Source organism: Gallinula chloropus (genome assembly GCF_964237585.1).
Source record: "Gallinula chloropus genome assembly, chromosome: 7".
NCBI classification, from domain to species: domain Eukaryota; kingdom Metazoa; phylum Chordata; class Aves; order Gruiformes; family Rallidae; genus Gallinula; species Gallinula chloropus.
In genome coordinates this window covers 25957866-25973453 of record NC_140092.1, presented here as the reverse complement: position 1 = coordinate 25973453, position 15588 = coordinate 25957866, and the positions used below count along the sequence as shown (strand labels likewise).

Genomic DNA, 15588 nt, shown 5'->3' with positions numbered 1-15588 from the left:
GGGTAGGATGTCCCCAGAGGGATACTGCTACCATAGCAAACAGAAAAATAAATACCACACGGCTCCTCTTCTTGCTTTCATTATGGAAATGTGGAGTAATCCTGTGGTAATGTGGATGCTGGATGAGTGGAGAAGAGAAGGACCAAAGATGCTAGGGAAGTCAACCTGTTCTCCCCATCAGGAAGAGGCAGGAGGCATTCCTTCAGCACATCCAGCCAAGGATTAGCAAAGCCAAGCTGCAAATAGACAAGCAATGTGAGAGCCAAGAGTAAAAGGCTGGCTTTGAGAGAAAACATCCTGGCTGAAAATACCACACCTTTCACCTTCAGTGAACAGATGGCGTGCAACCAAGTCAGAATTAGGACAGTCTGAATGGCAACCAGCTGACAGGCAGGACAAGGGGGAATGGACTAAACCTGAAGGAGGGAAAGGTTAGATTAGATATTAAGGGTAAGTTCTTTCCAGAGAGAGTGGTGAGGGGCTGGAAGGGGCTGCCCAGAGAGGGAGTGGGTGCCCTGTCCCTGGGGGTGTTGAAGGCCAGGTTGGATGGGGCCCTGGGCAACCTTGTGTAGCTCCAGGCCTGGAAGTTGGTGTCCCTGCCTGTGGCAGGGGGTTGGAGCTCTGTGATCCGTGGGGTCTCTTCCAACCCAGACCAGTCTATGATTCTATGAAGGAAACCAAAATATTCCTCGTGTGAGGAGGAACAGATCAGCAGGATCCAAATCTGCCACGACTTTGTCTCCCGTTCCATGAACTCACCACCTTTTAAAATGCTGGGGCATTCATGCTGGTGACACAGAAAATGCCCCTTGAATTCATACAGCAGTGAGCCTGAAAAAGAACGGGGAGGTGCTTGCCCCAAGGTTCCTCCATTGCTTTGGGTTCGGTCTCCAAACTTGAGGAATTTCTCCCTTCGGGGGCGCTTTGTGTATTGAATTAAATTTGTTTATTGACTCCAATATTCACTTGGATATGAAGTCTGATCAAAGCGGAATAAGTTCTCTCAAAATCCTGCTGAACCCATAACTTTCTTTTCCTAACATCTCTCCAGAGAAGGAAGAACAAGGATTGCTATGCTGTCACTATTCTTAATTCCAGCAGCACAGGAGAAAAAGAGATTGGGGGAAAAAATGAGGGGGGGTTGTTTGCTCTGGTTTCAGATGGACACGTTTTTCTTTTGACTTAATGAAGCTTAATGAAGGGAGCATTTCTTGACTGTGGCACATCTAAACTACGTGGCACTGTACTGAATAGCAATAGTTACTACTGATCTTGGAAGCACACAGCTGGGGACGTCACCCAAACTGGTAATGGGGGGGTTAGGTGAAGTTTTGTTTTTTTATTAACACCAAAAGTGACAAACTGGTTAAAAATCAGCCCACAAGTCCAGCGCTATGGAGCTCTCTTTCCTTAGCAGATAAGGCAAACGTCACTGTGATCCTTCCTCCTTCAAGTCCCAGAATCACAGAATTGTAGGGGTTGGAAGGGACCTCAAGAGATCATCGAGTCCAACCCCACAGAGTCAAGAAAAGCTCCATCTTAAGAACAGGCAGAAAGGCCAAAGTGTTTAAATCCAGCACCCCAGCGAGGCAGGATGCTCAGGAAGCGGCAGCGCTTTTCTTCGCTGCAGGCAGCCGCAGGGAAGGGGGCGAGCAAAGGCCACCCTCCCGCATCCAGCCCTTGCTGGGTCTGAAACGAGCGGTGGGTCATGTCCGTGGGCAGCTGCCACTTGTTTTCCATGTGCCTGGGTATTTGCAGAGGCAGCTGGGCCGATGGCTCCGGGAAACGCAGCCGGACCTTTGGCTCGGAGCGGGATGGACTGCCAAGATCATGTCTCACACTATTTGCTACACCCGAGTGCACGCAAAAAGGGCACCTCAATATCTAATGACATTTAGGAGCCGCTTGACCAAGCGAAGTGTTTGGCAAAGAAATGTAACGCTGCTAGTGCAGTGCAGCAAGGGGAATCAGTGTGTTTGAAGAGATCAAAAATCACAGAATCACACAGTTGTAGGGGTTGGAATGGACCTTGATAGATCGAGTCCAACCCCCAAAGGTTGATAGGAAAAAGAAGTGGGAATATTGCCATCTCCAGCTGGGAATTAAAATATTATCATAATAAACAAAATCATAGACTGGTCTGGGTTGGAAGGGACCCCAAGGATCAGAGAGTTCCAACCCCCCTGCCACAGACAGGGACACCAACCTCCAGGACTGGACCTAAACAAGGTTGCCCAGGGCCCCATCCAACCTGGCCTTGAACACCTCCAGCAACGGGGCACCCACCACCTCTCTGGGCAGCCCCTTCCAGCCCCTCACCACTCTCTCTGCAAAGAACTTCCCCCTAAGATCTCATCTAACCCTTCCCTCCCTCAGCTTCACTCCATCCCCCTTGTCCTGCCATTGTCTAATATTCTTCTGTTTAAAATGATTAAGTGCTCATTTATTGTCTAAGTAGTAAACACTCATCGTTATGATGAGGAAAAGTGGCAGCTAAAGCTGGGGAGGGAGTGGGGGATACTAATGGTAATTCAGAGAGCAGCATCGTTAGACATCAGTGAAGATGAAAAATGAGAAACTCTGAGGCACAGGATAACCACACAGAGAAACACAGAGGATAACTGACAGAGCACAGCCTCTGCTTGGTGGTACGCCTGGGTAGGAATACTACTGCTTTCCAAATGTCATTTCAAAAAGCAACGTACGGGTACAGTCCTGTTTTGGGAACGGTGCTGCACATCAGCAGGAAATGCCAGAATCCAGGATCAGTGTATCCCTGGCTCAGAACCAGCCAGTGCTGGAGACTGCAGAGGCCAGGTCCCCACACACAGGGCTGCTTGTGGAGAGACAGACACCCTTGCTCTGAGCCCACCCTGGCTGAGGATGGTAGCGCTTTGCTCCAGCCAGCATCGCTGCTACACACTGCCTTCCCCAGTGAGCTCTGGCAATCTCCCATCCTACCAGGCAACATCAGGAGGCACTTCTGCATTCCAGCACTATGCCAGCTGCCCTCTCAAGTTACTCATCATCTCAATGGCAGGAAAACTTTTCTCCCTTTAATGCTCCTGCTTACTGAACACCAGAAAGCTGAGCGATATTTCAGTGGGGCAACTTCTTGTTGCAGCACCTGGGCAGGGCAAAAGCACTTCCACCACAACAGAGCCCCAGAAGGAAGAGCAGCACTGCCAGACCTGTCCTAACATGCACCACTGCTGATGCTGCCTACAGAGCATCCTTAAGCTGCGTGATGCCACTCCCACTGTGGCTGACCCATACCTAGTAAAAATCCTGTGAAGTAGGGCATAAACCACAAAGGACCACTTCCCTTTGCTCAAACAACTCAAAGATTCAGATCCACGACCAGAAGGTGCCCAAAACCGCATTAGGAGGGTATTAACATGATGCCCAATGTCATCAGATGAAACTGTGTTTTACTCCTGAAAATACATCTCTTGAACAAGACACAGAGGCTTGAAGCAAACTCGCTCTCTGAGGAAACATCTCCAGTGGCATTCAGGACCACCAGAAAAATGATCTCCAGCCTGGCACTTAGCTATGGAGTGCTGCTTGGCTGGTGATGGTGTGATTTTAAGACTTGCCTCATTCATAAGCTCTTTCATCCTTCAATAACCAGAGAAGTTAACTCCATTTACAAGGCACCCTGCTACAAGACTCAGGGAATACAGTCCCTTCTCCCCACCAAGCCCATCCTTCAGCAACCTGCTCCCTGCCAGACACGAAAGCTGGACCCAGGTACAAAAAACCAGACCCAGGAAAGCCTTCCTGAGACTTGGAGTCATAGAATTGTCTTGCTTGGAAAAGACCTTTCAGTCCACCAAGTCCAACCATCAGCTCATTCTGCCAGAGCCACCGCCAAACCACATCCCTACCACTAAACCACATCGTGGGGGTTCCCGGGGGTTCAGCCTGGTTTTCCCCCTCCTCCCGCTGACGCCAAATCCCGACATCGCTTAGCGCCGAGCCATGTCTGCAGGGTGCACTCACCTCCGTGAACATGTCTTACCGCCTTCCTACATGGCAGGGGAGATTTCCTGTTTTCATACATTCCCTTGTCAGCCCTCATCAGTGTCAATAGGTTACGGTGTCTTTTGTGCCGGCGGCCTCAGCCCTGACAGGAAAGAACTTTTAATCTCTTCCCTCACACCGAGGCACGAGAAGCTGTGAGCACTCCCAGCCATAACTCCCTTGGCTCCTCTCCGAAAAAACGCTCTCTCAAGCACACGGTTGCTTAGCAATATTTGCCTTCCCCCTGTATGGTTCAAATCGGCAACATCTGTCCCTTCGGCACTTTGCACTCGCGTTAAGAAACAGCGCGGAGAGTTTGAGAGAGAAAAGAAAATATATCTATCTATCTATATATATATATCTATCTCCAAACAGGTTGGTGGAGGATGTTTTAGCGTGAGCTGCTACAGCTGCTTCAGTGTTTTATTGCTGGTTTGTTTCCAGCCTGGCTAAAACGCGTGGCTTCTTCCAAAGGAGGGGCACACAAGGGAAAAAAGTCTTTCGCATCCAGTGGGACTCACCGGTTAAATCAAATACAACAAGTAGCTTTTTCTGTTTACATAATTATACCTGTATGTGATGGGTCAGGGGAAAGGAAAAAGGGAGAGAAAAAAAAAAAAAGCCCAAAACACAGCGCTGCCCTTCTCCCCTGTGCAGCTCTGGTGTCTCCTAAGATCTCCATGCACATCGAGAGAGAGAAAACAAGAAGCCCAAATGTGTTTATGGATTTAAAACTGAAGAAGCTGTATGTAAACCTGGCCTATATGTAAACCTGCCCTCACAACTGGCTGTACGTAAACCCGGCCTGTACGTAAACCTGCCCTCACTACTGGCTGTATGTAAACCCGGCCTGTACGTAAACCTGCCCTCACTACTGGCTGTATGTAAACCCGGCCTGTACATTAAACCCGGCCTCACTACTGCCTGTGCTTAAACCCGGCCTGTACATTAAACCCGGCCTCACTACTGCCTGTGCTTAAACCCGGCCTGTACATTAAACCCGGCCTCACTACTGCCTGTGCTTAAACCCGGCCTGTACATTAAACCCGGCCTCACTACTGCCTGTGCTTAAACCCGGCCTGTACATTAAACCCGGCCTCACTACTGCCTGTGCTTAAACCCGGCCTGTACATCAAACCCGGCCTCACTACTGCCTGTGCTTAAACCCGGCCTGTACATTAAACCCGGCCTCACTACTGCCTGTGCTTAAACCCGGCCTGTACATTAAACCCGGCCTCACTACTGCCTGTGCTTAAACCCGGCCTGTACATTAAACCCGGCCTCACTACTGCCTGTGCTTAAACCCGGCCTGTACATTAAACCCGGCCTCACTACTGCCTGTGCTTAAACCCGGCCTGTACATTAAACCCAGCCTCACTACTGCCTGTACTTAAATCCAGCCTGTACATTAGACCCGGCCTCACAACCAGTGGCACGTAAACCCGGCCTGTACGTAAACCCAGCCTCGGGACTGGCAGTATGTAAACCCCCAAACCACCTGCTCCTACAAAAGTGGCCCCAGGCAGCGGCCAGGCCCAGTGCCTCTGGCTGTCCCTGCAATACAGCTGCTACAGCAAATCGTGAGGGGAAAAAAAAAAAGAAATCAAATTAATATGAGAGTATAAAATGTACCAACTGCTTTTGCTTCTGAGAGCCGAAGGGGCCATGGAGAAGATGCAGGTGAAAGGATACAACTTTGGGCACTTGGTATCACAAGCAGTGGGACTCCTGTAGCCACGCTTCCTCTGGCCACAACTCCTCTCAGCTCAGGCTTACTGCGATGCTGAAGGGTTACGATACAGGTCCGAGCCACGCTGCTTTGGATATTCACAGGCAAGCTATGAGGAAGGTTTACTGGGGACATAGCTCAGTTTCAGCCCTTAACAAGAAGTTGAGGGTTTTTTGTGGTTGCATTTGGGGTTTTTTTTTTTTGAAAAAGAATTTGCTTATTCAAAACAGAGTCAGGAAAATAAAACGGAGCTGTGATCAGCCTGAGCTCTAGCACAACAAGCCTAGGCATCATGATACACACGTGCCAAGAAACTATAAAATAAAGGGGTTTGTGAAGTGATATATATTTTTAAAAGGGCAATTAGACAACCCAATCTTTGCTGAATCACATACAATCCATCCTCTTACAAAGCTGTGGGCAAACACCCCTAAATGCCTTCCAAGGTGCCAACCACTATGCCCAGTACAAAGATAGCAGTGGGACCAAAGTTCAGTTTCTTTTAAGCAAACAACTCAAGATCTATCAACGATTTCTTTAACCTTTTTTGCTTACTTCATTTTACTTTGATAGAGGATAAGATACCACAGCTTTGAGGTTCCATTGAACAGTACGGTTCTCCATAAAGGTTTCCAAAACACACCCCAACCAAGGCAGTCTGGGCTGCAGAGGACTGATGGATTACGCAAGCCATGTCCAGGACAGAAGAATTTTCTACTTCCAACTCTAAAGGAATTCTTTAAAAAAAATCATAACTAATTTTTGAACAAACCTTAGACCAATCTCATGTTTGAAGAGATATCAGGTCTAGAATAAAGCTGCTCCTCAGCTTTTCATTTTAACAAGCTTACTGCCACAGGCTAAAAGAAAATTGTTGGTGCTGCCTAATATTGAGTGTGACATGGATCTTCAGAAGACAACAGGCGTGTGGTTTTGTTGTCCCCCGTCTCCCCCCACCCCCCGAATTGCATCTAAAACTAAACAAACCAAAATGTTTTCATACGTCTTACAAAGACCTTATCACTCCAGGATGATGGGAGTCTGGAGATCAGACCTCAAGCTGCCCCAGGGCAGGGTCAGCTCAGATGGGAGGGAAAAGTTCTTTCCTGAAAGAGTTGTGGGGCTGTGGCACAGGCTGCCCAGGGAGGGGGCTGAGTCCCCACCCCTGGCTGTGTTTAACAGATGGGGAGATGAGGTACTTATGGATATGGTTTAGCTTAGGATGGGAATGGTTGGACTTAATGATCTTAAAGGTGTTTTCCAACTTTGTGATTCTATAAATTCAGCTCGTTGGCTCCTGGCTTTGGAAACTACAGAGGAACATGGGCTTGGTTTGCTTTTCCAGTGTCATCTCCCTTTTTAAACACAGCACCCCACACCTGGCCAATGAGAAAGACAACAGTCTAAATGCTGCGCTAGGACCATAACCCGGTTCCAGTAAGGATGGCTGACAACAAGCCCTTTGTAGGAACATCAACCACCTAAAAATAAACCTCAACCAAAAAAAACCCCTTCCCAGTGATTAATCTGCTGTGGCAGCTCACGTAAGCCTGAGTTTCACAGCAGCCTGGACGAGACACCGACTTCTGAGTCACCCGGAAAGATGTGACAAGAGTTGATAGACATTCTTGCTTGACCTTATCGCTCCCGCTCTTGCTGTCTGCAGGGTTTGAGAATCCTCCTCTAATTACTCTCAGTCTCTGAATTTGGATCAATGTTCTGCCAACGCTGCCCAGAGACACCCTGAGGAGAGACGCTAGGTTTGGTGTAAGCCAAAGAGATATGTCCAACCATACCTGACTGGAGAAGCTGGAACGGACTGAGAACCTAGGTCTGGTGTAAGCGGAAGGACTGCATCCATCCATCTGTGACAGGAGAAGCTGGCAAGGACTCAATCGCGCTCTCAGAGACACTGAGACACCCCACACCTCCTCCTCACCAGGGAGAAGGAGTCACAGAACTGTCCTGATTGGAAGGGACCCTTGACATCATAAAGTCCAACCACCACCCCAACCTGCCAATCAGCACTAAGCCACACCCCTCAGCCCCACATCTAACCATCTTTTAAATCCCACCGGGATTTAAATGTCCATGGGCAGTCCACTCAATGCCTGACAACCCTCTCTGGGAAGAAGGTTTTCCTAATATCCAATCTAACCCTCCTCTGGCATAACTTGAGGCCATTTCCTCTTGTCCTATTGCTTGTCACTAGGGAGAACAAGTCAGCCCCTGCCTCTCCACAACCTCCTTTCAGGTAGCTGTAGAGAGCAATAAGGTCTCTCCTCAGCCTCCTCTTCTCCAGGCTGAATGCCCTCCACATAACATTTACTCTCCAGTCCCCTCACCAGCCTGGTTGTCCTTCTCTGGACATGCTCCAGGACCTTGCTGTCTTTTCTGTAGCAAGGGGCAAACCTGAACACAGGACTCAAAATGTGTCCTCAGCAGTGCTGAGTACAGGGGAAGGATCACTTCCCTAGTCCTACTCACCACATTACTCTCAATACAAGCCAGGATGCTGCTGGCCTTCTTGGCCACCCAGACACACTGCCGGCTCATGTTCAGCCAGCCGACAACCAGCACCCCCAGGTCCTTCTCTGCCACACAACTTTCCAGCCCCTCTGCCCCCAGCCTGTAGTGCTGACAGGGGTTACCATGATCCCCTGCATATGTGCAAGAGTTGGCACATCTTTCTTGCACTGGGGACCCCAGCTCTGGACACAGGACTCCAGCTGGGGCCTCCCGAGGGCAGAGCAGAGAGGGACAATCCCCTCCCTGTCCCTGCTGCCACCCCTCTGCTGATGGAGCCCAGGATCCCATCGCCCTTCCGAGCTGCAAGAGCCACTGCTGGCTTGTGTGAAGCTTCTCACCCACCATGACACCCAGGTCCTTCTCTTTCTAGGTATTTAGTCATTACTACACACTACACAATAATCACACCTTTAGCTGGTGACTGTTCACCAGTGTTTACTGATGTGAACAGAGCTTGGTGGTAGCAAGCCCACGCTGAACAGAGATCCCAGAGCGCATCCCATACCGCAAGGATAACACGGTTACCGCAGAGATATAACACATCTGGGCACTGTCACTGTTACTGTTTTCACTTTTTAAATTGGTTGCTTCCCTCTTTGCTTCCCAGTTTGTAGATGAAAGAGGAGAGTGGGATGAGGTCTCATCACAGGAGATAAAAGGAGCTACTCCCTCACTTTTGAAAAACTGCCAGGAAAACAAAGCCGGATCTCCAGCCAGCATCAAGTGCTACACGTTCCTCCAGACACAATGCCCTTAGTAAAGCTCAAGGATTTATAAACACTTTCTCCAACCAGCCTCACTGCTTCTTGGCCAGTTCCCTTTAAGCCATCACTGTCTCTGCCAGCAGAGGCAATACAAGGCTCTCTGCTGGTGCTCTGCTCTCCTAAAGACATAAGAGATCTTTGTTTAGGGGCTATGGGAAGAGGTAAAACCCAGCTCGTTAGGAGAAGGGATACATCCAACCTTCACATACGCTGTATTTTAAAGTCTTCTCACAATAAATTCAGGAAAATGAGGGAGTGATGTTTGAAAGCAAAGCTTTTTATACCGGGCAGAGTGGAAAGAGCTGGTGGGTTCCTTTATGTGAATGCAACGTGAGTCACTACTCAGTTATCCACTGCAGATTAACTCACTCCCCAGTGAATCCAGGTGTCTGTTCAGACTGGAAGGCTGATCTTGGCAGTGTGGCCGTGACCAGAAGCTGTCAAGAATGACTTCACAGCGGCAGGTGACATACGCCTTCGGAAGTCAGTTAGCCAAAAACCAGGCGGTAGAAGAAATGCCTTCCCCAAACGATGCCGAGGGAGACTGCAGGATAACCAGGGCCCAACAGTTCAAATAAGATTTGCAAAACCACACTCCTGCTTGCTGAGAGGAAGAACCACCACTAAATGCTTCTCCTAGTCTAGACCAATTCACCTAGTCTAGACTGATTCAGGGTCCTGGGTAGGCCGAAGGCCCCCCCCAAAGCTCCTGTTGCCCCAAAACCAAACAGGAGAGGCAACCTTTCAGCCAAAGAACATCCTGACCAGCCTTCCCAACATCCTTTCTTCAGGTGAACCTTTCACTTGCATGCAGCACACATCACTGCACGCTTCCTAAATGCAAAGCAGCCCAGCCCCATCCGGCAGTTGCTTCCCTCAACCTGGACATCCTGTGTGCAGCCACCCTGCTTCTTCCTCTCCCCTCTGCAGGCTCTGAAGGGCTGCATCACCCAACACACGGTCAGCATTGAGACCAGACCTAAGTAAATAAGAGAGTGATGAGCCTGACAGACAATGAAGTCATAGATTTTCCACCCTTAGCCATAACGCCCACGGCATGGAACACAGCCAGAGGTCTCAGCCTAAATGTCCCTACCTCAAGTGAGGATCATTCAGCATATTCACAAAAGGTTTCACCTATCACCTTGGAGAAGCACTAAGCATATGGTTAAAACCAAGGCTTTTGGATTGTGCAAGCCCATTTCTTTCATTCTCTTCTATTCCCTTTATTCACAAGGTTGGAGAAGACCTTTAAGACCATTGAGTCCAACAGTTCCTGCCCTATGCTAACCCTTATCTCTAAGTATCTCATCTACCTGTCTGTTAAACACATCCAGGGATGGACTCAACCACTTCCTTACTCTGCCAGGGATCTCCCCACACCAGCATGGGGAACACTACTCATGCTCTGTTAGCTGAAGGAGTTTTACAGGCATTTGGATTCAGAGGCATGTGCTCAAGGGAAGGTTCGTTCAGCGTACAGCATCACAGCTCACAGCACCCTATCTAAAACCATATTAAACCAGAGATACAGGAGATGCCATAAAAACCATGGGGATGGGGAGCACAAAACCTGCTGCAGAAAACCACACAACAGTGGCAAGCGTTGTGCTTTCACCGTCCAAAGATCTCTCACCCACATCAGCAAAAGCCAGCCTCAAAACACACCTTCCAAAGAGGACAATGCAGACAGACATCATTGCTTCTGGTAGTCTCTTCCCGCCCATCCTCCCACAGCTGAGCTTATCCTACCGGAAACAGAGACCTCCAAAGCTTGTACTCACCTCTATGGGCTCAGAAGGGATTTCTAATTTGGATAGCTTGGCTTTGGCATTCACCTTCAAATCCGAGATCTTTTCATAGGGTTCTCCATGGTACTCCTCCAGGAGAGGCTTGAGCTCTGGTGATTCAACTGGTGCCTGATCTTGGCCATCCATTGGTCTGACGTAAGCAGTTGGTTTCTGCTGCATTGCACTGGTTTTTGACGGCAAAGACGGGGGAAAGGTTTGAGAGGAAGGCTGAGTGGTGCTGGTCAGATTAACGGCTGAGCTGTCCCGACTTTCCTTCTCCTGTGATCCTGTCACTAGGTCCTGAGATGATTTTGTTTGGCTGTAGGTCGGCTCACGACTTTTGCTGCTGTTCTGTGACCTGGAATTGATATGCTGGCTGGAATGTAGAGGTGACAGGGGTGCCACTGGAGAAGATAAAGATGGCAGCAATGGAGAAAGTGCCAAAAGGGAGGTGGGCAGTACGTTAGCATGGCCTTCGCCAACCGCACACTTGTCGGTTCTCTTGCGGTGAAAGGCTGCTTGACTTTCCTGGCCACCACAACTGTGTTCTTGACCTTGGTTCTGACCATTGGACAAACTGTGACTCTTGGCATGCAAACCTGAAGCTGTTTCTGTCCTTGACTGTGGTTTTTGGTAGTGAACGGAGTGGCTTGGAGCTGGAGGAGCTACAACTGTAGGTCCCATGGGAGGATGGTGGGTTGTGCGGTGGAATGAAGATGGTAACGTATGGCTGGTCTTTTCAGGGAAGTATGGGCGATCAGGCTTTCCTTGTGGCATCAGAGGAGCAACGCTTTTCGGAATCCCAATGAGATTCCTATGGGATTGGTGACTGATGAACTCCTTGACCTCTTCATAATTGCCCAGCATGTTCTGAATTCGGCTTGACAACTCATCTCCTTTATTAGTCTGCAAGAGAAGAACAGAGAGTGGGAAATTTAAAAAGCATAGATCTCCCCCACCTCAAGAGATGCAGCTCAAGATGACACATTCTTCAGGATCTTGTTTTAATCATGACATATCGTGACAAGAGAAGCTATGCCGACTCATTGTGACCTGCAGCAGTCTCTCCAGAGCCGTGCTGCCTTTGCATGTATCACACTCACATCTACTAGACATATGCAGATGTCGTAACTTTCTTCCTTCCACCCCAACCCGCTTTCCTCCTCTCCCTCCTCCACATGTCCCCCAACCGTTACCTTGTAGGGCTCTGCGAAGAGGGGAGTCTTCTCTGGGAATCTGTCTTTCTCCTGCAGAGCCTCCTGATTCCGCCTCTCTTTCTCTCGAATACGGAGCAAGTTTCTGTCCTCATTGTACAAGCTTTAAGAAAGAGAGAAAGTGAGACTGGTTAACACCTTAAATCCCTGTTATCAACAAGTATCTATTTGTGCAGAAACCATTCTGCGCCAGGGCAGGGTCAGCTCAGATGGGAGGGAAAAGTTCTTCCCTGGCAGAGTTGTGGGGCTGTGGCACAGGCTGCCCAGGGAGGGGGCTGAGTCCCCACCCCTGGCTGTGCTTAACAGATGGGGAGATGAGGTACTTAGGATTCATAGAATCACAGGCTGGTCTGGATTGGAATGGACTCCAAGGATCACAGAGCTCTAACCCCCTCTGCTACAGGCAGAGCCACCAACCTTCAGGCCTGGAGCTAATACACAAGTTTGCCCAGGGCCCCATCCAACCTGGCCTTCAACACCCCCAGGGATGGGGCACCCACCCCCTCTCTGGGCAGCCCATTCTAGCCCCTCACCACTCTCTCTGCAAAGAACTTCCCCCTAAGATCTAACTTAAATCTTCCCTCAGCTTCACTCCATCCCCCTTGTCCTGCCAGTCTCTGCCCTTGAACAAGCTGTTTCCCCTCTTGTTCCTCTGCTCCCTTCAGGGACGGGAAGGCTGCAATGAGGTCCCCCCACAGCCTTCTCTTCTCCAGGCTGAACCAGCCCAGCTCCCTCAGCCTCTCTCCGTAGGGGAGCTTCTCCAGCCCTCTGAGCATCTCCGTGGCTCCTCTGACCCCTCTCCAACAGCCCCACATCTCTCTTGCACTGGGGGCCCCAGCTCTGGACACAGGACTCCAGCTGGGGCCTCACGAAGGCAGAGCAGAGAGAGACAATCCCCTCCCTGTCCCTGCTGGCTGTGAAACGCAAATTGAGAAGAAGTCAACATGGGTGATAAGCCCACAAGCTGGCAAATCCCACTATGAAAACTCCCATTCTTTATCTCCTCCAGACTTCCACCCCAATGCTTCCCCAGGGAGTAACAAAGCATCCTCTCTTTTGAAGGTGCTGCTGCTTTCAGGGCTTGCACTGTGCCTCCTTTATGGCCTCGCTTGAAAGGTTACTCTCTACCGCAAACAGACATGGGGAAAGCAGCTGGCCTGAGAAGTGATGTGGTTGTGTTTAAAGCAATCATATCAATGTGTTTAAAGAGAAGGTCTTGGAAATGTGCATTACACTAGCTCAAACACCCCTGCTCCTCCTCAACCACATACACATGTACTCAATTCCACCAGCCTCCCATCAGGAGTAACGCCGTGTCACAGCTGGCATCCTGTAACACCAGATCCTTCCAACTACACCTCCTCTGCAAAGTAGGGAACCTAATCCTCTAATATTTAGGGGAGTTTGGGAATAAAAAGCATGCAGGCATAGTACATGGCTACGGAGGTTTCTCTCTTATTTCTACTCTATTGCAAAGTCTGCTGCATACATACAAGTCCTCCATCCTTCAATGGACACTCAACATCTCAAGTGTCCCAGTTTGGAAAGGGAAGATCTTTGGGGAAATGGCCAGCATCTTCTCAGTGGGCTGTGGGGACAGGACATGGGGCAATGGCCTCAAGTTGGAGCCCGGGAAGTTCCACCCCAATCTGAGGAAGAACTTCTTCCCAGTGAGGGTGAGGGAGCCCTGGGACAGGCTGCCCAGGGGGTGTGGAGTCTCCTTCTCTGGAGAGATTCCAGCCCCGTCTGGACGCCGACCTGTGTGACCTGTCCTAGGGACACTGCTTTGGCAGGGGGTTGGACCTGATGGGCTCTGGAGGTCCCTTCCAACCCCTACAAGTCTGTGATTCTGTCTTCCACTGGTGGATATTTTCCAAATACCACAACCAAAGGAATCTACTGAGTTCACAGAGTACCAACCCCCCTGCCACAGGCAGGGCCATCAACCTGCAGGCACGATCTAGACAGAGACAAAAAAGGGCTCTGCTTTTTATCAGCATGACAACCATGTTAGGGAGCAAAGCTCCTTCTTTTGCTCTGCACCTTCTGACACCCCTACAACCTCTGGGCTGCACCAGGCTCCTGCCATCTCCGCTGGCCCCGTTACTATTTCTGCCTTGATCCACGCCAGGGATGCCAATCGCTCAGACCCACGTGGTACTTTTTAAAGGCAACCCCAGCATTAAATACACAGGCCTGTTGATGTTTGTTTTCCCCCTCGTACTTCACAGATGACTGGTGGTGTTGGCTGGAGTACGCAGCACGCACAGATACTGCCCGAGCTCTCCCCAGAATAGATGCTACTGCTGCAGTTCGCAGATTGCGGCGGCGCGCTCCAGCTCCAGGCCTCCCGTGGGCAAGCTGCTGAGCTGGCTGGAGTCAGCAGCTTCTCTGCTGAAGCCCAAGATGGTAATATGCTTGTGTCAAAAATAGTGTGCTGGTATCAAAAATAGCATGGCTAGCAGGTCCAGGGAGAGGATTGTGCCCCTGTACTGGGCACTGGTGAGGCTGCACCTCAAGTGCTGGGTCAAGTTCTGGGCTCCTCACCGTAAGAAGGTCCTGGAGGTCCTGGAGCGAGTCCAGAGAAGGGCAACCAGGCTGGGGAAGGGGCTGGAGAGCCAGCTGAGGGAGCTGGGGGTGTTCAGCCTGGAGAAGAGGAGGCTGAGGGGAGACCTTCTCCCCACCTCCACTGCCCTGCCAGGAGGGTGCAGAGAGGTCTCTTCAGACAGGGGAAAGGTGATAGGACAAGGGGAAATGGCCTCAAGATGCACCAGGGCAGGGTCACCCCTGTTCTCCCTTTGTGTGGTATGATACATATACAGGCCATAACTCAATATCAACGGGTTTTTTTCTATGGCTGATGGGTAACAAGGGCAGGAGCCCTAAACTATTCACATTACTGCTCCTGCAGAAGAACTCAAACCAGTACACCACTATCTGCAGTAAGCCCAGACCGAAAAGCATTCATGGTGATCCACAAGCATTAGCATCACCACGTGTGTACCTCCCTGGCTGGAAGAGTGTGGAGAGGCTGAATCACTGCACAGCAAGATTCTGCTGCGAAATGAACCAGTGGAAATTCTTACTGAGAGGTTTTGTTCAGCTGTTTCGATGTGCAGAGCCAAAGCCCACTGAAACAGGCCCAAAAAAAATCATATTGGCTTCAGCAAACTTAGCGTTGGACAACACAAGTGCATTCTTCAGGCATGCAAAACAGGCCTGACCTTGGGCACACCTCTAGCAGCTGAAGGGAAGTCATCATCTGGACACTGCACATCAGCCCACAATGTTCAATTAAAAACCCAACAACCCAACAAAACAAAACCAGCCAAAAATATCACACACACACCCCAAAAAAACCCTCCCCAACCAATAGAGCAATCGAGCTGTTTTGCTCAGACATGACGTTCAAACAAAGAGAAAACCCTAAACAACTGAAAATTGGGTCTCTCACAATAATATTTACAGCATAAAGTCTCTCTCCTACACACAGCCCAACGCTGACTGAAAGATTGCCCGTGCTGCTCTCTGCAAAG

At 49.9% G+C, this 15588-nt stretch overlaps 1 protein-coding gene across 1 annotated transcript in view; it reads right to left on the bottom strand.

The window, feature by feature from the left end:
- AFF1 (ALF transcription elongation factor 1) overlaps positions 1–15588 on the bottom strand; it is a 93156-nt gene that overhangs the window by 45906 nt on the left and 31662 nt on the right. The window contains exons 2-3 of the mRNA XM_084266600.1: positions 12035–12155; positions 10833–11744 (exon numbers count right to left, since the gene is read on the bottom strand). Coding sequence (XP_084122726.1) covers positions 10833–11744; positions 12035–12155 — 1033 coding nt within the window. The remainder of the gene's footprint in view (positions 1–10832; positions 11745–12034; positions 12156–15588) is intronic.